At 43.5% G+C, this 27,310-nt stretch overlaps 2 protein-coding genes, 1 non-coding gene and 1 pseudogene across 7 annotated transcripts in view; 3 read left to right on the top strand and 1 right to left on the bottom strand.

Moving 5' to 3' along the window:
* The window catches only part of METTL9 (methyltransferase 9, His-X-His N1(pi)-histidine), a 58,093-nt gene that overhangs the window by 27,372 nt on the left and 3,411 nt on the right, over positions 1-27,310 (top strand). The gene's annotated exons all lie outside the window — the stretch shown is intronic.
* On the bottom strand, positions 12,790-26,173 carry IGSF6 (immunoglobulin superfamily member 6). 2 transcript variants are annotated; one of them, XM_054455619.2, is made up of 6 exons: positions 25,803-26,173; positions 20,370-20,729; positions 17,513-17,619; positions 16,765-16,815; positions 16,293-16,370; positions 12,790-14,828 (listed from the first exon to the last, which is right to left on the bottom strand). In XM_054455619.2, the coding sequence occupies exons 1-6, from the start codon at positions 25,867-25,869 to the stop codon at positions 14,769-14,771; spliced, it is 723 nt and encodes a 240-aa protein (XP_054311594.1). In that variant the 5' UTR covers positions 25,870-26,173; the 3' UTR covers positions 12,790-14,768. The 2 variants fall into 2 exon arrangements, with proteins under 2 accessions (XP_054311594.1, XP_054311595.1); XM_054455620.2 differs by having other exon boundaries at positions 14,006-14,828; positions 20,370-20,681.
* LOC129016445 (U6 spliceosomal RNA) lies at positions 15,292-15,398 on the top strand. Its single transcript, XR_008494834.1, has one exon. It is a non-coding gene; the product is annotated as a U6 spliceosomal RNA (small nuclear RNA).
* On the top strand, positions 15,528-15,616 carry LOC129016374 (U6 spliceosomal RNA; annotated as a pseudogene).

Genomic DNA, 27,310 nt, shown 5'->3' with positions numbered 1-27,310 from the left:
CTCAGCTCCAGCTCTCTGCATTGCACTCACTAGTCATCAGGTTGGAAGGTCCTGGGTTCCTGTGTCCTGTTGGGCAACCACATGATAGAACTTTAATGCTACTTCCTGGCATAGCAGGAGATGAAAGAGCAGGGGGAAGAAACATCAATCTAACCACGAATTTTATTTCCTTGTGTTGCTGCTGCTAAAAATGGAGAGGAAGTCAAACTAGACAAGAGGGATGTCTCCATGAAGTGTGGAAAACAAGCTCCTTGATTTTGGATGTGCAGAGCTGCCTGTTGAGTCTGAGGAGCCTGGCATGTGACACACTGCAGACCTGAGACAAGAAGCCTTGTTGCTATGGGTGACTTTTAGTGACCTATAAATTTTGCAGGCATGCCTCGGCACTCTATTATTGCTTTCTTTCTCTGAGTCACTAATTAGATCCTGATGATTTCCATGTGAAACTGTGAGGACTGAGAGATGCAAAATGGTCTTGCTGTGTAGATTCATGAATGCTGGACTGTTGGAGGATATCTGAGTGTGCTTTGCATACTTGGCTTAATTTGTTTTTTTTTAACTGAAAGTAGTTGTAGGTGAAATGATTACTTAGGTAATTGTTTTGGTAAATGGCTTGAAGTTGAACCACAGCAGTTTTGCTATTTGGAAAAAAACAAAATGAAAAAAATATGATTCTAATTTCAGTTTATTTGGTTTACTGACCCAGTTTTGGCTAGGGGTTATTGAATCTAGTGAGAATTATTTTAAGCACCCTCCAAAGAAGGAAAGATATGAAGTCAAGAGAAGGATAATTATATTGTAAAAATTTAATGATGTTTAATTTTTCAAAATTGTAATTTTTATTGAAAAGTAATTCAGTAATTCTTCAAGCAACTTACTAGAGGGTTTACAATAAAAAGTTTATTGGCTGTGCATGGTAGCTCATGCTTGTAATCCCAGCACTTTGGGAGGCCGAGGCGGGCAGATCACAAGGTCAAGAGATCGAGACCATCCTGAGTTAACACGTTGAAACCCTGTCTCTGCTAAAAATATAAAAACAAAATGAGCCGGGCGTGGTGGTGGGCGCCTGTAGTCCAGCTACTGGGGAAGCTGAGGTGGGAGAATGGCGTGAACCCAGGAGGTGGAGCTTGCTGTGAGCCGAGATTGTGCCACTGCACTCCAGCCTGGGTAACAGAGCCAGACTCCGTCTCAAAAAACAAACAAAACAAAAAAAGTTTCTCATCCAGTCCAGTTCCACAATCTTGTTCAGGTTTCTTGAATATTCTTTAAAAGATAGTCTATGCAAATGTAAGTACATATGTACATTAAAAAAATTATACAGGCAGTACCCAATTATAAATAACTTCTATTGCCTTTTTCCACTTAAATGTATCTAGGAAAGTAGTTCTTACCAGTACATATGTCTCCACATGGTTGTCTAGATATAAGCTGTAGATGCTGGAGCTGGCGTGGACTGGTTCATGAGAGCTGATTGTTGTTTTGGTAGGAATTTAAGTGAACTGGTTGTTAAACATGGCCATTATTGAAATTGACCATGATGGGAGTATTTACACTGTAGAAATTGGCAAACACTGCAAATAGCCATTTTCTTCTCCAAGCTGGTAGTTACACATTTACCAGCACACCACTAGATGTATAACTTTACTAGAGGAGGTCTCTAGATAGCAATTTGCTTTGTAATGTTTAAAAACAAAACACCCTCCCCTACTTTTTTCTTTTTCTTTTTTTTCTTTTCTTTTTTTCTTTTTCTTTCTTTTCTGAAAGGGACTTGCTCTGTTGCCCAGACTGGGGTGCAGTGGTGCTATCACAGCTCACTGCAGCCTTGACCTCCTGGGCTCAAGCTATTCTCCCACCTCAGCCTCCTGAGTAACTGGGACTACAGGTGCATGCCACCACACCCATCTAACTTTTGTATTTTTTTGGCAGAGAGGGGGTCTGGTGGCATTGCCCAGGCTGGTCTTGAACTCCTGGAATCAAGTGATTGGCCTGCCTTGGCCTCCCAACGTGTTGGGATTATAGGTGTGAGCCACTGCACCTGGCCTTTTTTCTAACTTTAATGAAAATATTTCTACTTTAAATATGATGCTAATTTTTTTTTTTTTTACTTGAAGTTGCTGTTGTTTGGCTTGAGATGGTTCTTTTTTTTTTTTTGGAGATGGAGTCTCACTCTGTCACCGAGGCTGGAATGTGGTGGCACAATCTTGGCTCACTCGCTGCAACCTCTGCCTCCTGGGTTCAAGTGATTTTCCTGACTCAGCCTGCTGAGTAGCTGGGGTTATAGATGTGTGCCACCATGCCCGTCTCATTTTTGTATTTTTAGTAGAGACAGGGTTTCACTATGTTGGCCAGGCTGATCTTGAACTCCTGACCTCAAGTGATGCCCCCACCTCAGTCTCCCAAAGTGCTGTGATTACATTTCCCTCTTAAAGTTGTGTTATAGACTGCGTGTTTGTTTGTGTTCCTCCCAGGTATATATTTTGAGGCCCCCACCCCCCATCATGATGGTATTAGGAAGGGGTCTTTGGGAGGTGATTAGGATTAGATGAGATCATGAGAGTAGAGCCCTCCTGAATGGAATGAATGCCCTTTTAAGAGTTCTGAGAGACCTTGCTTCTCTCTGCCTTCTGCCATGCAAGGATACAACAAGAGGTCAGCAGCGTGTACCTAGAAAGAGGGTCCTCACCAGAACTCAACGATGCTGGCACCTTTATCTCAGACTTCCAGCCTCCAGAACTGAGAGAAGTAAATTTCTATTGTTCTGTGTCTGGAATTGGTGGGTTCTTGGTCTCGCTGACTTCAGGAATGAAGCTGCAGACCTTTGCGGTGAGTGTTACAGTTCATAAAGGCGGCGTGTCTGGAGTTGTTTGTTCCTTCTGGTGGGTTCATGGTCTTGCTGGCCTCAGGAGTGAAGCTGCAGACCTTCGTGGTGAATGTTACAGCTCTTAAAGGTGGCATGGATCCAAAGCGTGAGCAGCAGTAAGAGTTATTGCAAAGAGCGAAAGAACAAAGCTTCAGCATGGAAGGGGACCCAGCAGGTTGCTGCTGCTGGCTTGGGTGGCCTGCTTTTATTCCCTTATTTGGCCCCACCCACAGCCTGCTGATTGGTCCATTTTACAGAGAGCTGATTGGTCTGTTTTACAGAGAGCTGATTGGTGCATTTACAAACCTTTAGTTAGACACAGAGTGCTGATTGGTGCATTTACAATCCCTTAACTAGACACAAAAGTTCTGCAAGTCCCCTACCCGATTAGCTAGACCCAGAACGCTGATTGGTGCATTTACAAACCATTAGCTAGACACAGAGCGCTGATTGGTGCATTTACAAACTTTTAGGTAGACATAGAGTGCTGATTGGTACATTTACAAACCTTTAGCTAGACCGAAAAGTTCTCCAGGTCCCCACCCGACCCAGAAGCCCAGCCGGCTTCACCTCTCAATGGCACTGGCTGCGGGACTTTGCGGCACCTAGCCTGGGCACTCCGACAGCCCAGTGGGAGCTCGTCCCCTGATCAAGCCCAGCAGGAGCTGGCTGGTGGCGCCAAGTGCGGGGCATGCTGAGCCTGCGCCCACCCGGAACCCGCGCTGGCTCCCGCCTGCGCCTCTCCCTCCACACCTCCCCACAAGCAGAGGGAGCCGGCTTCAGCCTCGGCCAGCCCCAGAGAGGAGGCCTCTATAGACAGCACAGCCATGGGCTGAAGGGCTCCTTGAGCACGGTCAGAGCCGATGCCGTGGCCGAGGAGGCGCCGAGAGCGAGTGAGAGCTGCTAGCACGTTGTCACCTCTCAATCCCCCGTCTAAACAGGATACCCCCAACCGCTGTTGGGAATTTGGCCGATGACTGCTCTAGCTACTTCCTGCTGGATAGGGGCGAAGAAGAGGCCCTGCAGTTGTAGTGTCCTCCAGAGGGGAACTCTTTAGGCCAGTGGAAGGGCCAGCGGGTTGGTCCAGGGGTCCTTGGTAGAAGTTGTTAGTTGAGCTCATTTGGGGTTCCATTTGTAAGACCATCTATAGCTTGATGGCCTCCATTCTAGAGGAAACAAATTTGAAAAGAAGGTTAAAATTACAGGTCCCAAAGGTGAGTAACAGCAAGATGGCTGCCACAGGACCTAGAAAGGGGAGAAGCCATGTTGCCCAACTCCAGAGGTTGGTATTAGAGTTTGAAAGGTGGTGTCTGATTTCAGAAGCCTTTTCCTGTAAACGCTGGGCAGCATCTCGTACTGTCCCTGACTGGTTAGTGTAAAAACAACACTGTTCCCCTAAGAAGGTACAGAGTCCTCCCTTCTCAGCAGTGAGGAGGTCTAGGCCTCAGCGGTTTTGGAGAGTCACTGTTGCCAGAGAGTCTATTTGGGATTATAGAGTATGGATAGATTTTGTTATTTCTTGCAAACTATCTGAGAAATCCTTTGATAGTGTGTAATAGTAGGATAATGAAGTAGATAAACTGGCTATTCTGGTTCCTGTAGCAGCCATTCCTAACCCTATAACTAGGCGTATTAGTTGTATGGCTCTGCGCTGACAGACTTGAGCTTTGAAGAGTACTGATAGGGTCTGATTTCCACAAGATTAGAAGTTAGGATAATATATGTTTACGCTGTTAACTTTTAGCAGACTTTACTTTTGTTGAAAACCTTGTAAGTTTGGGATTTCAATTATTCTTTGCTATTAATAAGATCTCGTTTAGTCTATATTAACTTAGAATTGGTATAGATGGCTCCTTCCTGATTCTGTAAGTACTTTAAGGTTTAGCTGAGTGCAAACAGCTTGCAAGTTTGAGCAGACCAATTATTAGGCAATTTTCCTAACTCTGTTTCTACAAGAGTTTCCTTATCATTTACTGAATACTCATTGTGTCTTTTTTCCTTAATCGCCTGAGAGGAACCATCTATCGTCCTGTCCTGAAGGGAGTTCCTCCTATGTCTGGTCGGACCTTTGTATGGTGATTAATTAAGATTTAGATCCCCTGTTAGGAAACCTGCTGGGTTAAGGATTTTTGCTAGGAAGGCTATGGGTTGTCAGTGGCCTCAGTGCTTTCGGGCTATGCCCTTGTTTACACTGACAACAAGGTAGTATTGGAGTGTTACAGGGTTACAGAGAAGACCTTCAATTATCAATTATAGGTTTTAACTTTACCCTGGCTTTTAAAGGAATAGGGTACACTTTTTTCTTTACTACTTCCATCTCTCTTTCTCTTTGTCTCTCTCTCTGACTCCCTCTTTGTCTCTGTCTCTTCCCTTCTCTGTCTCTTTGACTTTGTCTCTTTCTTTCTTTCTCTCTGACTCCCTCTGTCTCTTCCTCTCTTCCCTTTCTGCTGGTCTTTCCCTGCCTCTGCCAGCCGCTTATCCTGCTGTTCTCCCCTTTCCTTCCCCTTTTGATGGCTTTGGCAGTGTAAGACTGCCACCTCCTTGGGTTTTTGCACTGCATGCAATAAGTCCATAATTGCCTTGTGGTATTTAATGCGGGGTCCCCCAGAGGTTAGGAACTCCCTTTCTTTCCATATTGCAGCATGGGCATGTAGGATTACATAAGCATACTTGCTATCTGTATACACATTTATTCTTTTTCCTTTTCCACTTCTAAGGCTCGGGTAAGTGCCACTAGTTATGCTAACTGGGCACTGGTCCCTGGGGGAAGAGGCTTACTTTCAAGTATGGTTACATCACGAACTATGGCATAATCTGCCTTTTGCATCCCATTCTCCACAAATGAACTTCCATCGGTATATAGGTTAAGGTCAGGATTAGCTAGGGGGACTTCTAAGAGATCATCTCGGGCGGCATAAGTCTGGACTATAATTTGTTGGCAGTCATGCTCGATTGGTTCCCCATCCTCTGGGAGAAAAGTGGCAGGGTTGAGGGCCACGCACATACATATTTGAAGCACTGGTCCCTCAAGGAGTAGCGCCTGGTATCTAAGCAGGCAGTTGTCTGATAGCCATAAACTTCCTTTGGCACCTAGTATGCCACTTATATCATGAGTAGTCCAGACAGTGAGATCCTTTTCTTATATTATTTTGATAGCCTCTGACATTAAGATGGCCACCGCCGCAACTACCCGTAAACAGTGAGGCCAGGCTTTTGCTACTACATCAGTTTCCTTACTTAGGTATGCCACTGGTTGTGGGGTTGTCCCACAAGTCTGAGTAAGGACTCCAAGAGCTATCCCTGCTCTCTCTGTCATGTATAAAGAGAAGTTTTGTTCTGTGGGAAGGCTTAAATTCAGAGCTTGTAGTAGGGCCTGCTTTACGGTTATGAAGACTGTTTCTGCCTCTGGTTCCCATTCTACTAGATGAGTATTTGCTCTCTGGGTCTCCTTGATTAGAGTATAGAGGGGTCTGGCTATCTCACTGTATCCGGGGATCCATAGTCGGCAAAAGCCTGTGATTCTAAGGAACCACCGCAACTGTTTTAATGTCTTAGGGCAAGGATAAGCCAGTATAGGCTGTATTCGTTCCTTGCTGAGGGCCCTGGTCCCTCTGGCTAAGATTAGGCCTAGATATTTGACCTGCTGTAGGCAAAGCTGGGCCTTTGACCTAGACACCTTCTACCCTTGATTAGCTAGAACGTTTAAGAGATCTAGAGTAGCCTGCTGGCACGAGGCTTCTGAACTGGTAGCCAAAAGTAAATCATCCACATACTGAAGGATCAGAGTGCCTGGACTTGAGAAGTGGCCTAGATCTTGGGCCAGTGCCTGACCAAACAGGTGAGGGCTATCCCTAAACCCTTGGGGCAGGACCGTCCACGTAAGTTGGGATGTGTGGTCTGTGGGATCCTCAAAGGCAAAGAGAAACTGGGAGTCAGAGTGCAGGGGAATACAGAAGAAGGCATCCTTGAGGTCCAGAACAGTGCACCATTCTGCTTCCTCTGTTATTTAAGAGAGCAGGGTATAGGGGTTGGGTACAACTGGATATAGAGGAATTACTGCCTCATTGATGAGTCTAAGATCTTGCACTAGTCTCCACTGACCGTTTGGTTTTTGTACTCCTAGAATTGGGGTGTTGCAGGGACTGCTGCATTTCCATAGTAAGCCTTGAGCTTTTAAATGTTTAACAATATCCTGTAATTCTTTATGAGCTTTAGGCCTTAAGGGATAGTGCCTTTGATAAGGAAAAGTGGTGGGGTCTTTTAGCCTGATTTGGACTGGGCGGGCATTTTTTTGCCCTTCCAAATTGCCCTTCCAACGTCCAGACTTCAGGGTTGATTCCCTCCTCAAGTAGGGGACAACAAATGGGTAACTTGTTCCCCATATTAATGTAGATAATAGCTCCAGATTTGGCTAATATATCCCTCCCTAATAAGGATGTGGGACTTTCAGGCTTAACAAGAAAGGCATGTGAAAAGAGCAAAGTCTCCCAATTACAACTGAGGAGGTGGGAGAAATACCTGGTTACAGGCTGTCCCAGGATTCTTCGGATGGTAACGGACCTTGAGGACAGTCATCTGGACAGGAGATTAACACTGAGAAGGCCATGAGGAAGTCAATTTCCTGGCACTCAATGGTTAAGCATACCTGGGGCTCAGTGAGGATGATGACATGAGCTGGCGCTTGCCCCGGGCACCCTCAATCCTGTTGTTGGATCATCCGGTTGGGGGCTTCTGACCCAGAGAACCCTTGTCATCTGGGGCAGTGTACCTTCCAGTGATTGCCTCGGCATAGCAGACATGGACGAGGGGGCAGCTTGTTTTTCATTGGACAGTTTTTCTTAAAGTGTCCTTGTAAACCACATTGATAACAAGCCCTACTGGGTGATTGGCCTGCCCCATTTTGTGTCCTCTCTGAACCACCAAGGTTTGTTTGTCTGAAGGCCATGACTAAGGCTGTGGCCTTTCTCTGATCTCGCTTTTCCTTTTGGGCCTGTCCCTATTATAGAATACCGAGGTTGCCAGGTTTAATAATGCCTCCAGATTTTGTTCAGGGCCCAGGGCTTGCTTTTGGAGCTTTCTCTTGATATCTGCAGCCGATTGGGTAATAAACTTACCTTTTAGGATCAGTTGACCCTTGAGTGATTCGGGTGACAGGGGAGTATATTTTCTTAAGGCCTCCCGTAGCTGCTCAAGGAAGGCAGAAGGATTTTCTTCTTTTCCCTGAGTTACGGTGGACATCATTGAATAATTCATGGGCTTTTTCCTAATTCTCCTTAGTCCTTCTAGAACACAGGTCAACAGATGTTTATGACTCCAGTCCCCATGATCTGCATCAAGGTCCCAGTGGGGATCCGTAGTGGGGACGGCTGGCTGACCAGTAGAGAATTTATCCTTTTCTTCGGCTGTCATTCTATCATTTACTTGACTAAGATACCAGGTATCTCCAGACCCTCGGACTGCAGCTAAAGCCTTATTCTTTTCATTAAAGGCCAGGGTTTGATCTAACAGTAGCATGACATCTCTCCAAGCAAGGTTGAAGGTTTGCCCTAGACCCTGTAGGACATCTGTGTACATATCAGGATCATCTGAAAACTTCCCCAGGTCTGCCTTGATCTGCTTTAAATCAGAGAGGGAGAAGGGGACATGTACCCAGGTTGGGCCAAATTCCCCTCCCCTTACAGCTTGAAGGGAACATAACTGATAGCCTGGGGGGGTTTGTGGTCCTTTGGAGATTTCTTTGCTTATTTCCTTCTGGGCAGGGGAGATTGGAGGAGGATTATCATTAATAGGAAGGGGAGCTATAGGGAGGCTAGGATATGGGGGTAAGCTGAGAGGTCCTCCTGTGGGATGTAAATTGCAAGCTTTGTATAGTTGTGTATTCTCCTTCAATGAAAAGAAAGCTTGGACATAAGGTATTTCACTCCATTTGCCTTCCCTCTTACAGAAAAGGTCAAGCTGCAGGATAGTATTGTAATTTATACTTCCCTCAGGTGGCCATTTTTCCCCATCAAAGAGAGAATACTGGGGCTAGGCCGTAGTGCAGAAAAAAATGAGCTGCTTCTTTTTCAGGGTTTGCGGGTCAAATTGGTCCCAATGGCTTAGGATGCATTTCAAGGGTGAGCCTGTTGATGCCTGTTTCCCATCTGAAAGACAAAACCGCCTGTGGTTTTGATTTGTTTTGTTTCTCCCCCTGCCCAAGAACCTGCAGCAGTCCCTGGACCCTGCTGATTGGAATAGTTGTGCTCACCAAAGCAGCAGCAGAAACACTAGTTTTCCTCCCAGACCACAAGGGGGAACGAGGAAGGCCAGATATAGTGGCCCTTACTGACGCATTCTCGAAAACCTGCACCCTTGCCTGTCCTCCTAGACCACAAAGAAGACCGAGAAAAATTGGATTTAGTGGCCTTTACCGACGCATTCTCGAAAACCTGTTAGAGTCCTATGCATTCTCCTGTTAGTATTGGGACCTTACCCGTGTCCTATAAAGATGTTGTGCCCCAAAAATGAAGTGGAGGGCCATACTCTGAGGGAGGGAAGGGATCTTCAGGGTTGGAAGAGTGACACCTTTTGTCCTCACTTATATGAATAGGAAGAATACAATTTCTGAGGCTCCCCATATCCTAGCTTCAGGAATAGCATTTGTTAGGCCTGCTTGTCTAAGGGGGGATCCTAAAATTCCAGAGTTCCCCCTACAACAGGGCTTTGGGCAAAAATTATGTCTTTCTGATTGGTGAGCCCAGGTGCCTAAAGAAGGGAATAGACTCCTGGAGTTTATACTAGAAATCATTCTCATAGGAGAAACTGAAAAGCACCAGAGACAGGGAGTGATTTTTAGAAGGGGGACTAGCCTCGGAGACTCTGAGAGGTGAGAGGAAGTTTGTCTGACAGGCGTTAGGACCCAGGAGGCAAGGGTCAGGGTAGATAGAATAGATGAGTGAGTCTTGCTTGGGCGACATGACTTTGAGAGTTCTGCTCATGGCCGCAGGGTCAACCAACTTGTTGTTGGGACCCCAGAGCTGAATGGCTTTCCTCTCTGTCTACCCTCGGCTCAGCCCAGAAGTACTGGAAAAGCGGAAGCTGGTTCCAGGCCAACCAGCGCTCCCAACTCCGAAGAGTTGGGGGTTGTTAGCCCTTTCCCAGAAAACCTGACACCCATGTCTTTAGCCCGGCGGCCGCGCTAGTCACTTTTAACTGGCCGACAGGTGCCTGGTATTTAGCCCCTGAACTCTAAGGAAAAATAGGACAGAATAGCAAGTGAAAAGGGTCCGATGGTACTCATCGCTTGGCAATAGGCGATAGTCTCACCGCTTGACGATAGGCGATAGTCCCATCTGGGTTGCCAAAATGTGTCTGGAATTGGTGGGTTCTTGGTCTCACTGACTTCAGGAGTGAAGCTGCAGACCTTTGTGGTGTTACAGTTCATAAAGGCAGCACATCTGGAGTTGTTTGTTCCTTCTGGTGGGTTCGTGGTCTCGCTGGCCTCAGGAGTGAAGCTGCAGACCTTTGCAGTGAGTGTTACAGCTCTTAAAGGCAGCACGGACCCAAAGAGTGAGCAGCAGCAAGATTTATTGCAAAGAGTGAAAGAACAAAGCTTACACAGCATGGAAGGGGACCCGAGTGGGTTGCCGCTGCTGGCTCGGGTGGCCTGCTTTTATTCCCTTATCTGGCCCCACCAACATCCTGCTGATTGGTCCATTTTACAGAGAGCTGATTGGTCCATTTTACAGAGCGCTGATTGGTCCGTTTTGACAGAGCGCTGATTTGTGTGTTTACAAACCATTAGCTAGACACAGAGCGCTGATTGGTGCATTTACAAACCTTTAGGTAGACACAGAGTGCTGATTGGTACATTTACAACCTTTAGCTAGACAGAAAAGTTCTCCAGGTCCCCACCTGGCCCAGAAGTCCAGCCAGCTTCACCTCTCAATGGCACTGGCTGTGGGACTTTGCGGCACCTAGCCTGGGCACTCCGGCAGCCCAGAGGGAGCTTGTCCCCCAATTAAGCCCAGCAGGCGCCAGCCGGTGGTGCCAAGTGCTGGGCCCGCAGAGCCCACACCCACCTGGAACCTGCGCCTGCCCGTGAGTGCTGCGCCCAGCTCTGGCTCCCGCCCGCGCCTCCCCTCCACACCTCCCTGCGAGCAGAAAGAGCCGGCTCCAGCCTCGGCCAGCCCCAGAGAGGGGTCCCCACAGCACAGCGGCGGGCTGAAGTGCTCCTCGAGTGCAGTCAGAGCGGACACCGAGGCCGAGGAGGCGCCGAGAGCGAGCGAGGGCTGCTAGCACATTGTTACCTCTCAATAAGCCACTCAGTCTATGGTAATTTGTTTTTGCAGCTTGAAGTAAAACAAGTTGTTTCAGTATCAGTTCTTTTTTAGTTGTCATAGGAAACCCAAATCTAAACAGAAAGTTACAGCTTAGGCTGGGTGCGGTGGCTTATGCCTGTAATCCTAGCATTTTGGGAGGCCAAGGTGGGCAGATCACCTGAGGTCAGGAGTTTGAGACCAGCCTGGCTAACGTAGTGAAACCCCATCTCTACTAAAAATACAAAAATTAGCCAGGCGTGGTGGCAGGTGCCTGTAATCCCAGCTACTCAGGAGGCTGAGGCAGGAGAATCACTTGAACCCTGGAGGCAGAGGTTGCAGTGAGCCAAGATCACGCCATTGTACTCCAGCCTGAGCGTCAAGAGCAAAACTCCATCTCAACAAGAAAAAAAAAAGTTACAGCTTAATTCTTTTCCGGATGCTCAGACAGCAGGACAGTTAATACTGTTGGGGTTTGTTGAATGGTCTTTATGGAAAGGGGTGAAGCTTCATTGTGAGGGACTGAAGTATGCTACATATCTGAATTTAAATGCTGAAGGAACATTTTTCTATAGAAACATTGTTCAATTGCATTTATGGAAAGGCATTTGAGGGCCTACTGTGTACCAAGTGGAAATACAAAGGTAAATGAGAATCACGCTTTTGCTCTTAAAACACAGAATAGTACACAATATAGAGAGAAACAGATAATGGCAGGAAATTGTGGTAAGAAATATGTCAAACTAAGTACTGAAGAATTAGAGACAAATAGATCTGTTAGCCTGTGGATGAGTTAGGGAAGGTTTCATGTTGAGGTGAGCTGTGTTTGTAGTCTGAAGCATTTTACCAGGCTGAGGGGAACAGCATGTGCAAAAGCATGAAGGTGTGAGTAAGGTTTGTGTGGGGGTGGAGCAAGTTCAGTATGACCCAAGGATAGTTTGCAAAAGAGGCCTTTGATTGTATAGTGTAGCACTCAGTAAATATTGTTGGCACCTGAAATCAATGACTGTACATTCCAAACTAATCTCAAAGCTATTTCCTTTTGGTGTGGGTTTGGTTTTGCTGTTAATTTTGAAATATACCTCTGAACACTGAAATCTCTGAAACTGCTAGATCTCTAGAAGTGTAATTGGGAAAGAAACTTGCTTGTAGCTTTAACAAAATAAGAAACTCTTCCCAAATAAAACTTATTTTGAAGTTTGAAAATGAATACTGTTGGTGAGATAGATGAATAAATGAATGAATACTGTGTATACACCAGATATTCTTATATATGACCTAGAGGAATGGAACTCTTTGCAAAAGTATATTCCATATTTCAGCTTCAAAATCAATCTTTGAAACACGATCCTTGCTTACATGGGAAAGGCATATTGTGAGTCAAATACTAGCTTATCTTAGGGATTTTGTCTCCTGGTTAGACAATGAACAGTGTATTTTCAGTCCTGGATTTCAGTACCAAAATGTAATGACTCCCAGAAACGAAAAGCAAATGATTGAATTCAACACTTCTGTTCATTTCGATGGTATTAGTGCTTGCCCTTTTTTGCAGTCTGGCTTAGAAGCTTATTACTTTACCTGAGCTAGTGGTCTCAGAGTGGGGAAGTACACACTGCAGAGTACACAAGACAGTTTATTTTGGAATATGGCAGGAAAATGTTAGCATTTTTTATTTATATTGCTGCTTATGCCATTGTTTAATTTGTTTTTGTGTATAAGGTACAAACATACATATTCATGCATATACTGTATACAAAACACATGTGGCCCCACACATATACACATGTGCACTCACGTGTATACACAGATACACACAAAAAAATGAGGTTCCATGCTGCCTCCTTTTCCCTGCCCATTTTTCTGGGCACATATGATCAGGAAAGTTTGATATCACTGATTTAAACCATCAATGCAAAAGCACTTTCAAAGGAATCTTAAAATATTTAACAATTCTAAGTTTTATAAAGAACACACCTTAGGCAATACCAGTTTAAAAGAAACACTTTATTTTATTTATTTATTTATTTATTTATTTATTTATTTTGAGACAGAGTCTTGCTCTGTCACCAGGCTGGGGTGCAGTGGCGTGATCTCAGCTCACTGCAACCTCCGCATCCTGGGTTCAAGCGATCTCCTGCCTCAGCCTCCTGAGTAGCTGGGATTACAAGTGTGTGCCACCAAACCCCGCTAATTTTTCTTGTATTTTTAGTAGAGACGGGTTTCATCATGTTGTTCAGGCTGGTCTCGAACTCCTGATCTCATGATTCACCCACCTCGGCCTCCCAAAGTGCTGGGATTACAGGCGTGAGCCACTGCACCCGGCCTGAAAGAGACACTTTAATGAAATAAACATAGTGGGTTGTAAGGTTGTAATTTGTGTCTAATAATGAATGCATACTTATGGGCACTTTAGATTTTTTTATACCAAAGTGGCTTTCAAAGGACAATTTATATCATGTTTTCTTAGTGAAGTGGTAATGAATTCCATAAATATCCTCGTACCATGCCTCCTATCTGATATTTCCCTTCTAAATTGGTTAAAAATAAGTATTATAGACTGAGTGCGGTGGCTCACGCCTGTAATCCCAGCACTTTGGGAGGCCATTGCAGGCAGATCATCCGAGGTCATGAGTTTGAGACCAGCCTGGCCAACATGGCGAAACCCCATCTCTACTAAAAATACAAAAAAAAAAAAAAAAAAAAAAAATCAGCCAGGCGTGGTGGTGCGCACCTGTAATCCCAGCTACTTGGGAAACTGAGGCAGAAGAATGGCATGAACCCGGGAGGTGGAGGTTGTAGTGAGCCGAGATTGCACCACTGCACTCCAGCCTGGGCGACAGAACGAGACTCTGTCTCAAAAAAGAAAAGAAAAGAAAAGAGAAAAAAAAAATAAGTATTACAAACGTGCTTGTAAAGTAGATGTGTTGCCCACATCTTCCCTGGTGCTGTTATTTGGCACAACACTGACATCTAGAGTCCGTTGTGGCTTATTTGTTCTGAAGTTTCCTCTGTTTAACCTTCAGCTTTGGATTTTCTGTATTTTGGCTTTTATGGTCTTACTTTAGCCACTATTCTATTCTCATTTTGCTGATAGCATGATGTAAGTTACTTTGCATACCCTGGCAGGCAAATGTGCGTTACCCCATTGCCCCATTACAACATCAGAGGAAATAACTTTACTAAGGTGCTTTTCAAAATGAATGTCTCTAACTCAGATTTTGTCACGTTGTCCCTCCCAACTTATTTTAATTGTGCCATGATTTCCACAAACCATAAAGGTGATTCTTCCACTCAAGACTGAGGCACATGGTTTGGCAGTCATCACACATCTCATGTTGAATGAAACAAACTCAGGATACATGTTTAAAATAGAGTTTTTTTTCTTGGCAAATTTGGAAGGTATTTTTCAGTTGCATTTTGTTGGGTTTTAGTATTTTGGTAATGACTATTAGCTGTAGTTTCCTTACATTCTGGCATCCTTCTTTGTAGCCAGTTATCTCTTCTGTTTACCTTTATTTTTTTTTTTTAAGACCTGATGATATATGTTCGTTAACACTGCCATAGCTCCTGGAGTTGGATTTTCAGTGACTTCATTGAAAATTAAAACGTTTCTATGGTCTTTCATAGTTGGAAAGTACTCTTCTGTTTTCGTAAGTGTTGTTATCTTTCTCCTGCAATAATAAATAAATAGAAAGCCATGTTTAAGGTTATGTAACCAATGAAGCCAACTGCCAAGAAACATGCAAACCACTGGGCCATCTTGGATTCTGGGTCCTAAGTGCCCGTATGGTAATCTTAAAGGCCAGGTTACCGTTTTCCCCATCCGTATTTAGAGTAGGATGTGGGAACTGAAAAATACTTTTTTTTGTTGTTGTTTGGATGCTATTGTCAAAATCGTGGCTGGGAGCTTTACAATTCTCACTTCTAAGATTGCTTTCAGGCCACATACCTTGGCCTTGTTGTTGAAAACATGTCCCAGCCTCAGAAAGAAAAATGACTTATAATTACTCAGCATGGCATCTTATTAATTAGACCACCTATCTTTATGTATTCATATATACACTGTAGGATGAAACAACTACTTAGACAATATTCTTTCCTTGGCAAAAATCCTTTGTGAAAGTCAGATTTTTAGCGCTTGCTTTGGTAGCACATACACTAAAATTGGAACAATATAGAGAAGATTAGCATGGCCCCTGGGCAAGGATGACACACAAGTTCGTGAAGTGTTCCATATTTTTTTAAAAAGAAAACAAAGTAAAAGCTGGACTTAAAAAGATCGCCTTATTTCAGTCTCTTGATGCATTTGCCCTCTTGGCTGCTGTTTAAGAGGAAAATATCTTTACTAGTTTATCAGTTCAGCTTATTTTGTGCTCACTTTGGCAGCATTTACACTAAAATTGGAATGATACAGAGAAGAAAAGATGACATGCAAATTTGTGAAGCATTCCATAAATTTTAAAAAATAAATAAAAATAAGTTAACCTTATTTTGTATACATTTTAGCTTATTTGAGCTATCTCATCATGCATCATGGAAATAAAGTATCTGTTCTATTGGCATTAAGATAACATTTTGTTTGAGGAACCTGTTTATATAAGACTTTAAAGGAATACTTTCAGGATGTATTATAGATATACATGTATTCTTCTTTTCAGTTCAACTCCAGACCCTGGAGAAATACTTGTTTTTTAATATCATTAGCTGTATCTTTTCTAATGTGAATTTATTTTTGCCTTATAAGTAACAAGTAACTTTTTTCATAATTTGACCCACAAACGTTTGCAGTATCTACTGAACGCCTACCACTGCGTGCAGGATACTGTACAGAGTAGCTTTTAATCCATCCTTTTAAAGCATCATTGTCTGTATTGAAAACATTGCTCGTGTCTAATGTGTTTCTGAAAGTTTCCATGTCACTAAGATGCCAGCCTGGGGCTATTTAATATTGTATCAGATGTCTTTTGTTATGTATTTATTAAAACAGGTTCTGTATAAAAATACATTTCTTGTGAAAGTTCTCTTTCAGACTCTTCTGAAGGAAAACATGGTTCTTGACAGCTCCTTGGCAGCTTAGTTTTTTCAAACATGCTTTATATCTGTATTTACATTTTTTTTTGACATTTTACACTCACAGATTGATTTGTTTCCACATGTCTCTTATGGTATAGTTCTTGAGCAATTTCCTGAAAAATACGCCGAGCACTCTTCTTCTATAAAGACAAATGGGAAAAAAAAATTCTCTTTCGGGAATATAAGCAATGATAACGACACATCATCAGAACTTTTCTTGCTCTATTGCCACCGGTCCCAAAAACTACCCCCTTCCCCCAACACATCTGTGCCTACAGTTAACTCTTTTGTATTTGAGAACTTTAAATAGAATTTATGGTTGAGAACTGTCCAATTTAAATCACAGTTTACCCCTTGAGATTATTTTATCATTGAGTTTCTCAGCAATAGGAAACAGTGTCTGTAGTTGAAAGTTACCTTGATATTCTGTTTAAACTTAACATTTAAATATTTAAAAGCTAAAAAATATTTCAGTTTTGAAATAGTTGCAACCAGCCACAATTTAAAAAATATTTTGCAAGTGTTGGTCTGTACCTTTTGTGAGTCTTCTTTTATTTCTTTGTTTCTTAGAGGGTTGGATTTTGACTGCCAAGAAGAGAAGGAAAGTCTATGAAACATTTTATGTACTCATAACAATGGTGGCAGATATCTCATGCCCTAATAAGATTAAACTAACTTAATATTTAAGTGATATACAATGAGAGTTAATTTTTACATCATTTTTGAGATGCTTTTACTCCATTAAAAACTAATTGAACAAACTGATGTTGATTGTAGGATTTATAGTAATCCTAACACAATGGTATACATCTCCCTTCTTTTAATATACGCATAGCCAAAAGGTATTCTTTTTCAATAACTTTAGCCCTTTTTGAGGATTTTAAGGCGGCTTTTAGTCTCTTCATCAACCCATTTTTGTTCTTAAAGACTGTTCTTAAGGCTTTCGTAGATAACAGTAATATCTCGCCCTCCACCTGCCCACACCTCACCCCTACAGCAGAAAGATAGCATAGTGGATGGCTCTCTTCTTAATCCCATGCTACTGGGCTTTAAAGAGAAAACACAGCAAATTATGTCCCCCGGCTAATAATTTTAGTGATGAGAATGTATGATGCCTTCTTCGAAAGACCTCTTCTGCAGGTGGTGTTCCCTGCAGATGCACAGGAAAATATTAATAGGGAGCTCTTGCTGAGGCCCATAACTTGTGGAGAGATAGAAATTATTTTTCTTCTGATAATATTCAAGGATATAGGGACATTCCATGCAAGAAGATTTGACTTACTTTGGAGAGGAGTATGAAGGCCACGCATACACCGGTCACATAGACAGAGAGCAGTGATACAAGAGCTGTCAGGAAGCTCCGCAGTTCCTTGCTGAGCAGCTTAATTTCTTAATGACAAAAACAGAAAGAAGCACATTCACTATTAAAGTTTATTCTTTCAAATACATGTGTAAAGTATCCTTGACACTGCATGTTAGAGGTGAAACGTGAACTTACTCTGCTTGCCTATTCATATAAAAACTAGACCTCAAAAAGTACCCAAGTATGTGATAGTTAAAGCTAGTTCATCAGTTCTTTAAATGTGTTAAACCAAAAATGTTACTAGTTTTTAAACATTAAAAAAATTCAACCAACCATTTGTCATATTGCTAAGCATCACTTTTTAGATAAAGGATTATTTGAAGTTAGATAAACATTTCCAGACAATTTGTTCAAGGGCATCTAAAATCTCTTTTGGTAGAAATGGTTTAGCAGCATCATCAAGAGTCTGCCTATGTGGTTAAGATATTTTCATATGTATTTGTTAAGGGTGATATTTATAGCCTTGGAACTAGTACACATAGCTGAAGAGTCCATCTGTGAAAGAACCTGGGAAGGCCCTACATTGAGGAGTGCAGTGCTCACTGCGTGCTTGAAAGACAGGCACTTTTGCCGAATGTGCTCTTCTTTCTTTATGATAAAATTCTGGAAATAGAGTTATTGAATCCATTTTCACATTCGGAATTTCTTTCTCCTTGCAGAAATTGTCTTGTGCTCTGGGTAGGGATTAAGTAACATGCCATGTCTTCAATTACCTGACTATTTGGATTACAAATACAATTAGATTTTTACTTACTGTCTGAATAGCCTGTATTTTCCAACTAAATATCCCATAGATGAGACTGGGTGTGATGGCTCATGCCTGTAATCCCAGCACTTTGGGAGGCCGAGGCAGGCAGATCACTTGAGGTCAGGAGTTTGAGACCAGCCTGGCCAACATGGTGAAACCCCATCTCTACGAAAAATACAAAAATTGGCCGGGTGTGGTGGCGCATGCCTGTAATCCCAGCTACTCAGGAGGTTGAGGCAGGAGAATTGCTTGAACCCAGAAGGTGGAGGTTGGTTGCAGTGAGCTGAGATCACACCACTGCACTCCAACCCGGGCGACAGAGCAAGACTCTTGTCTTAAAAAAAAAAAAAAAGAAAAAAAGAAAAATCCCATAGATGCTTATTCTGTGAATGCAGTTTATGCAGCATACATTTTTATTTGTGAAACTAACAAATTAACCACATCTATACAACTTAAATAAAAAAGCTTCAGTGCGAAAATAGGAGTTCTGTAGAAGAGACAGGAAGTTGCCATGTCTGCCTTAACACTTTCAATTCTGCCTTTCACTTTCACTTCACTTTATATAAGCCTTGCAGTTTTGAGACCTTCATCTTTTTACAAGCCATTTTTCCTTTTGACTAACATGTTTTTAGAAGGCTAATGCAGTGAGACATACAAATCTCTAAAGCTGTGTGTGTTTTCATATCAGTAGCTAACATTTGTTATTTGCTATATGCCAGGCACTATTAAAAATGCTTTAAGTGCCTTAACTTATTTATAATTTAGCTGACAGATGAGAATAAACTAAGGTTAAATGACATTTGAATATCAAAAGCCCATTAGAACCCTAGTAGTTTAAAAGCACGGGTTATAATACTGGATGGTCTCCCTTCCTCAGACTCCTATTTTGAAATCGAAGGGCTGGTTGATTTTGAGTTCATGTTTTAACAATCTCTGTGCTCATCATACCAGGGTCCTTCCTAAGGGAAGAGACCCCAACAAGGCGAGGAGTTGCTGCTGTTGTCTTTTTTCCTTCAGAATCATGTAAAGCTTTTTCTCTGAAATTCCCTTTTTTTTTTCTCGGAAATTTCTTAATCTCAGTCTACTCACGGGAATGACTTGGTGAAATTACTGATAGGATTTAGCTATGTTTGATGTCCTCGCTCGGGTGAGGAATTGTCATGGGTTTTATCAAATCTCAGGAAGTGAGAGTCATCACTTTCCGTTCACTGATGTCCAGGCAGAATGGGAAGGGTCACGGATCCCTGAGTAGCTTCTCTCCAAATCTGTGCTTATTCTCCATGTTGCATAGTTTCTCTGGGTCCAATTTATTGATCTTTTACACTTCTCTAGTGCTTTGTTCTAGGTGGTGCATTACCAGACTAGTTCCCGAGAAAGCTGATAGTTACTCACCACAAGGTTCCCTTTGGACATGGTACTTTACACTAAATCACTGTAATATACAAAAGGGATGAACATAGTTGGTTAAATGCCATTATGGAGGGAGAATAGAGCACCCAGCAAATCACTGACTTTGTGTTAGTGGATGTTCGAGATGGATTGGAGTAGTTCTTTTGTTTTGTTTTTCTGAGACGGAGTCTTGCTCTGTTGCCCAGGGTGGAGTGTAGTAGTGCGATCTCGCCTCACTGCAACCTTCACCTCCTGGGTTACAAGCGATTCTCCTGCCTCAACCTCCCAAGTAGCTGGGACTACAGGTGCATGCCACCATGCTCAGCTAATTTTTGTATTCTGAGTAGAGATGGGGTTTCACCATGTTGGCCAGGCTGGTCTTGAACTCCTGACCTCAAGTGATTCGTCCACCTCAGCCTCCCAAAGTGCTGGGATTACAGGTGTAAGCCACCATGCCCAGCCAGTTGGAGTAGTTCTGTAGTCCAAACCTCATGGTGACTTGTGTTCAGATCACACCCTTCACTGGCTAGGGTATTAACTTAGCAAATTTATCTCCTGATTTCTACATGTGAGTGAGGTAGATTTTACAGGCCTGAACAAGATGCAGTGATGCACTGAAATAAAGCCTCACTGACTGACCTCTTACCACCAGTGTGGTCCCTCCTCCTGTCTGTTTAGCTCTCGCTTCTGGCACACTGGGGAATGCTATTCCACAGATGTAAATTGCACTGTCATTTGAAGTCACTCTGTTTACAGTGAGGGAAACTTGGTTTTCTTTGAGGGCCTCCCTCACTGTGAACTTGTCTGCCTCACTTTTGCACCCGTCCAAGCACAGGTTCTCAGGCTGGTGAGCGCCATAGCGAAACCACAGTCGTGTTGGTTGCTCAGAAGGGCATCCGGTTGCGGAGAAGTTACACTTTATGGTGACAGCCTCGTGAGTGTAGTCCACTTCTAGGTACCACGGTTGTGTGACAGAGACAGTACAGGCGCCCACAGCACCTGCGGGAGGAAGCAGATGAGTGGGTTAATGGCCCTGTCACCTCACTTTGTCTGTGCTTTTATTTTACTTATATTTTTGAGGTAGGAAACCCAGCCATTCTGTTATTTTTCTTACCTTAATCCCAATATAAATAAGACTAAAAATAAACACCAGTGGTCCTCACTTGTCCCAGCTCCTTCTGTTTTCTGACCTTGACCTGCTGGGTCACATGATGTCTGTTCACTGGAGGCCAGCCCTAGAGAGGCTTCAGGGGAACAGAGTCCTGCACAGAGGCGGCACCGTATTGGAGTCAGAAGTTTGGGGTCCATCTGTGACTCTTGCTCCTTACAAGCTTTCCTTCGATCCAGTCACTTAATCTCCTGCCTGCTTTCTTGTCCGCACCCTGGCCTCCCCAGAGTGCTGTGTTCAGTGTGGTAACCTGTGTCCCGAGACGAACGCTGCTGCCGCTGATGGAGCCTATGAGCAGCAGCAATGTTTGTGCTTTGTGGGAGTTGAGATCGCCAGGAATTCATGGCCATTCACAATTGTTCCTTTGTGAGCCTGGTGTCCCTTTGGGAAACATGATAAAAGGCAAGATGTACCCCTGTGTAAATGCAGCCCTGGCTTAGCCTACCATGTCTTTGATTACTGAGCAGGGACCAAATGAACTCGCCAGGCCATAGCTAAGCAGATTTGGTTTCTTCCTGGCGTGTGTGCTGCTTTGTAGCCCCTTGTAGCATTTATCTTATTTAATTAACAATATTGTGATAAAGAGCACAGACTTGAGTTCAGATCCTAGCTCTGCCTGTTCCCAGCATTATAATCTCAGTATCTCAGTTTCCTCATTAGAAAATGGGGATAGTATTGTTGACCTCATGCAGTTAGTGTGACGTTCAAGATGATGCCTAGGAAGTGTTTACCTGCCTAAGCTATAGTAAGTATTAAATACAAGGGAGCGATTGCTGCTGCAGCCGCCACTGCTGCTGTTCCCACAGTGTCAGATGGCTGTTGGAGAGATGATTGTGGACGTCTAGCCACGAGGTGTTCACAGAGCTGGGATTAGTCACCCACTCCAGTGCACTGTCCACCATGCGGTGCTCTTCCAAGTTATGAGGATTGAGTCCCCCACCTTGGCATTTATATCCCAGGCATGTGAAGCTGGAAAGCCACTCGAGTGCACAAATGGAAAGACCCGCCCTAAACCCTTCTCGCGGCAGGGGAGGCCATAGGTAAAATAGTATTGGTTGAGACAAATTGGAATTTATCAAGTTTTTGGTCTGACTTCTGCCTGGTCATATATTCCCAAATGGTCCTATTTGTGTGAGTTTGTCCTTTGCTACTATAAATGAAATTGAAAAGTCATCCAAGTGGTCTGATGCTTAATTTTCAGACAGGGGCTTTTTTCTCTTAGCATTTCTCTTATGGATCCCCATTCATAACAGCAGAGGAATTAAAGTTAGAGCCATGGCGTTTGTGATGCGAGTCTCTTCTCACCATGTTTTTTGGTTTTTGTTTTCGTTTTTGTTATTGTTTTTGGACAGAGTCTCTGTCTCCCAGGCTGGAGTGCAATGGTGCAATCACGGCTCACTGTAACCCTGACCTCCCAAGTTCAAGCCATCATCCTGCCTTAGCTTCTCAAAAGTAGCTGGGACTACAGGCCTGCAGCACTGTGCCCAACTAATTTTTGTATTTTTTGTAGAGATGGGGTCTCGCCTTGTTGCCCAGGCTGGTCTCGTACCCCTAAACTCAAGTGACCCGCTTGCCTCGGCCTTCCAAAGTGCTGGGATTACAGATGTGAGCCACTGCGCCTGGCTCTCTTCTCACCATGTTATATTTTAGTATTTGTGCAATGTGAGATGAGCTGGGAGCTCTGTGGTGACCTGATAAATGCAAAACAGACAAGAGGGTGCAGTCACCTGGAGGAGGCCTGCAAGCTTCTCAGAGCTTCGTGTCTGCGGGAGGCCCAGCTCAGCTCCATCTCCAGCCAAGGGGATTGGATTCCCTCTCAAGTCTGAGAAATACGACTTGTCTCCTGCCCAGACTCAAGCACCTTACAAGTACAGTGAAACATTTTATAGTATATACTGGGTGGAAATTTAAAATGGAATTGGGTCTGCCAAAACTTAGCAAGGTTAAGCACTGTCTCAGTCTCAAGTCATTTTTCAGATAATGTTTTTATTTTTATTTGTAAAATTATTTTTAAAAAGTGGACGATTCCATTATTTACACATTTTTATTTTTGAGATAGGGTCCCACTGTGTCGCCCAAACTGGAATGCAGTGGTGTGATCTCGGCTTACTGTAGCCTTTGTCTTCTGGGCTCAAGCAATCCTCTCACTGCAGCCTCTGGAATAGCTGAGACTACAGGTGCGCACCACCACGCCTGGCTGATTTTTTTATTTTTAGTAGAGACAGGGTTTTGCGATGTTGGCCAGCCTGGTCTTAAACTCCTGGGCTCAAGCAATCCACTCACCTCAGCCTTCCAAATCGGCTAGTGTTTTTAAAAGGGAAGCCAAAGAGCCGGGCATGGTGGTGTGGCCATTAGTCACAGCTATTCAGGAGGCTGAGACTGGAGGCTGATTGAGCCCAGGAATTCCAGGCTGCAGTGAGCTGTGATGGCACCACTGCACTCCAGCCTGGGCAACATTGTGAGTCCCTGTCTCTATAAAAGGAATAGAGGCTGGACGTGCACTCCAGCCTGGGCAGCATTGTGAGACCCTGTCTCTATAAAAGAAATAGAGGCTGGGCGTGGTGGCTCACGCCTGTAATCCCAGCACTTTGGGATGCCGAGGCAGGCAGATCACCTGAGGTTGGGAGTTCAAGACTAACCTGGCCAACATGGTAAAACCCTGTCTTTACTACAAATACAAAAAATTAGCCAGGTGTGGTGGTGGACACCTGTAATCCCAGCTACTTGGGAGGCTGAAGCAGGAGAATCGCTTGAACGCGGGAGGCAGAGGTTGCAGTGAGCTGAGATTGTGCCACTGCACTCCAGCCTGGGTGACAGAGTGAGACTCTTGTCTCAAAAAAAAAAAAAAAAAAAAAAAAGGTTGGGGTAGCGGGGGTAGCTGACTTTTAACACTTTTCTTTAAAAGCTAGTAGTATAAGATAAAAACAGGTATTTGTAACTTTGGAATTTCATATCTCTACTTATTTCCACCTTCTTCCCAATTAGTCTATGTGTGGGAGAAAACCAATTGTAATGATTTCCTATGTGAGCAGGGACTTGTGTTCCCTCCCCCAACCAGTTAGGCAACCTATTAACAAAAAAGAGAAGTTAGAAGTTTGGATATGTCACACCACAGCCTGCTTCTGGGAACGGTTTCTTTTAAGAATCCTCATATTCTAGGAATTGTTTTTTAAACACAGTATCCAATGAAAAGGTTGAGGATTTATTTCCTCCGTGGAGGGAATAGAAAGATTATTCTTATCATTATGCTTATCATTTTAAAAAACCATATTGAGGCTGGGCTCATGCCTGTAATCCCAGCACTTTGGGAGGCCGAGGTGGGCGGATCACGAGGTCAGGAGATCGAGACCATCCTGGCTAACACGGTGAAACCCTGGCTCTACTAAAAATACAAAAAACTAGCCGAATACAAAAAGTTAGCCGGGTGTGGTGGCAGGCGCCTGTAGTCCCAGCTACTCGGGAGGCTGAGGCAGGAGAATGGCGTGAACCCGGGAGGCGGAGCTTGCCATGAGCCGAGATCTCGCCACTGCACTCTAGCCTGGGTGACAGAGCGAGACTCCATCTCAAAAGAACAAACAAACAAACAAACAAAAAAGCCATATTGAAAGTAAGTAGAGAACTAATTCTTGACATTTAAACAAGGCTGTATCTCTATCTAGTAAGTAAGAAGTAAGTAAATGTCTTGCTCTGCTGCCCAGGCTGGAGTGCAGTGGCACAATCACAGCTCCCTGTAGCCTCAAAGTCCTGGGCTCAAGTGATCCTCCTGCCTCAGCCTCCCAAGTAAGTGGGACTGTAGGTGCATGCCATCACACTCAGCTATTTTTTTTATTGTGTAGAAATGGGAGTCTCATTATGTTGTTCATGCTGGTGTTGAACTCCTGGGCTCAAGCGATCATCTCACCTTGGCCCCCAAAGTGCTGGGATTACAGGCGTGAACCACACACCCAGCCCAAAGCTTTGTTTATTATATTAGATTTCAAATTTCTAACACATTAGAGTAGCAAAGTAGTACAGTCAACACCCTGCCATCACATGGCTTTGACCCAATCTCGTTTCTTTTCTCCTCCCACCTACTCCCTCACTCCCATATTATTTTAGAGCAAATCCCAGCCATTTTATCTGCATATATTTCAGAATATATCTCTAAAAGACAAGAATTCTTCTTTGAAATAATGCTAATTAAAATAGTCTATGAAAGTAATATATACTTATCAGCAAAAAACAGATTATTAAAAGTAGAAGCGAAAAGTCACCCATAGTCCTTTTGCCTGAAATAACTCCCATTAACATTTTGATGTATTTCTTCACAGATGAGAAAAAATTAATTTTAAGAACTTTTCCCCCTTCCCTGCCTTATAATCCAAATTGTATGGGCAAATCTGAGATTATTAGATGCATTGGAAATACTTTCTCTTTAGTAGATAAAAAACAGGGGTAGGCAGAATTTTAAAAATAGATATATTATGGGATGGCTATTCTCTATAGAAGGAGTCATGGCAGTTTTTTTTTTTCTTAAATGAAAAGTACTTTTATAGAAATTGCGCGAAAATATTCAGCAAATAATTGTTTATTGCTTTCTATGTGCAGATCAAGTTTGTATGATAATTAAATTGTTGATGACTTATACCTACGATTTTAAGAATATTTTCAACCCTTTGTTTGGTCAGATTGTCTCCAATTAGCATAATAGCAAAGAGACTTTTCAAGGTTAATATGAAACTTTTTCTCAGCTATTTTTTTATTATCTATTTCTCAGGGGAAAAAGGAAACTTATCCTCTTAGGCAGTTTCCATAATGTTATACATTTAAAAATTAATCTGAAGGAGCTTAAAATATAAATGCATTAGGTGAAAAATAGCAATTGATTTAAATAAAATGAAGGAGGAGAAGAAAAAGAACCTTACCGACACAAAATAGAACGAGATTGGTTTGCAGATGGCGAGCGATGTTGCTTCTGCTCACAGTCCCCATTTCTGTGTATGCCGGGGCGGGTTGGGGTGTGTATTTGAAAGGAAAGTTGGCTTTCTTTTTTCAGAAGGGAAGAGCTGAAGAGAGGAACCTCTTATGAAGGAACCATAATCAGGAACTTCTTGAAATTGTGCAAGGATGGCTTCACCATTTAACGTTGAGATTTTGGCCTGGAGCACATTTAGAAATGTGCGTATCATTTTTTTTTTTTTTCATGGATTTTACAGTCCTCATAGGTGTTAGATGTTTTTGGGTGAGATTTTGATTTACACCTATCACATATTCCCAGGAAGAAGGAGTATTGTTTGGCAGATAATTCATACTTGGATTTTTCAGAACAGTTCAGCCACTGTCCAGGGTACCTGCTGTGGGTGCCACTCTGGGCCAGTAACTGCTGGGAACAAAGAAACAGCAGAAGGAGAAGTGGCTTTGTGTAGAGATGAGAAAAGTTAGTAAACAACACATTCTAGTGCAGCGAATAAATAAATTGTCTGTTATTAACTTTTTGTACTCCAGTTTTGAATCATCCAAAGACACCTGCTTTCCCCCATTTTTTGACAGGGTCTCTATCACCCAGGCTGGAGTGCAGTGGCAAGATTGCAGCTCATTGCAGCCTCAGCTTCCTGAGTAGCTGGGACTACAGGCATGCACCACCACCCCTGGCTAATATTTTATTTTTTTGTAGATTCTATGTTGTCTAGGCTAGTCCTGGCCTCAAGCGATCCCCCTGACTTGGCCTCCCATAGTGTTAGGATTACAGGTGTGAGCCACCATGCCTGGCCCAAAGACCCCCTTTTAATGTGTCGAGAAACAAATATGTGAGCCCTCTGTCCTCTGTGTTCTCTCCCCCAGCACTTAGTGGTGATTCAGTAAGGGTCTTCTTTGTAAAGCAGCAGAAACAGACTCAGGCTGACTTAAAAGGAAATTTATGCAAGCATTTGAAGGTAGCTCCTAGAGTCACTGGGAGGGCTAGTGAATCTTGTGTGGGGTCCACAGCCAGGAAGAATGCCTCAAATCACACCGTAAACAGGTCTGAAGAGGATGCTGCTGCCACTACCAAACACTAGGTGCCATCAGCCCTGTTGTCAGCATCCCTCAACCACTGTCCCAGCCCCTTGGTCTCATTGCCATTGCTCCACCCCCAGAGAAGGAGAAGCTCACATCCCCACTACTCTGGGTCACTGGCTCTCCATTCCAGGGCATGGGCAAGTGTTCCTGGCTCAGGCTGCGTGCCAGTGCCTCAGCTGCACGGCAGACCAGGAAAGCGGCTCCCAGGCCTTGCCTCTCTCCCAGACTCTGGGCAGGCAATTCCCCAGACATGGGAAGAGCATCATCTGCACCACTGAAAATTATGAAAAATCTCCCCACCATGATATGATGTCTGTGCCCTTGGCATCTGCTTATGATATATTTTCTTATTAACAGAAAGTTATTCTCAATCTGG

The sequence above is a fragment of the Pongo pygmaeus genome, chromosome 18, assembly GCF_028885625.2.
Source record: "Pongo pygmaeus isolate AG05252 chromosome 18, NHGRI_mPonPyg2-v2.0_pri, whole genome shotgun sequence".
NCBI lineage: Eukaryota > Metazoa > Chordata > Mammalia > Primates > Hominidae > Pongo > Pongo pygmaeus.
This window is presented reverse-complemented; position numbering and strand designations above follow the sequence as displayed.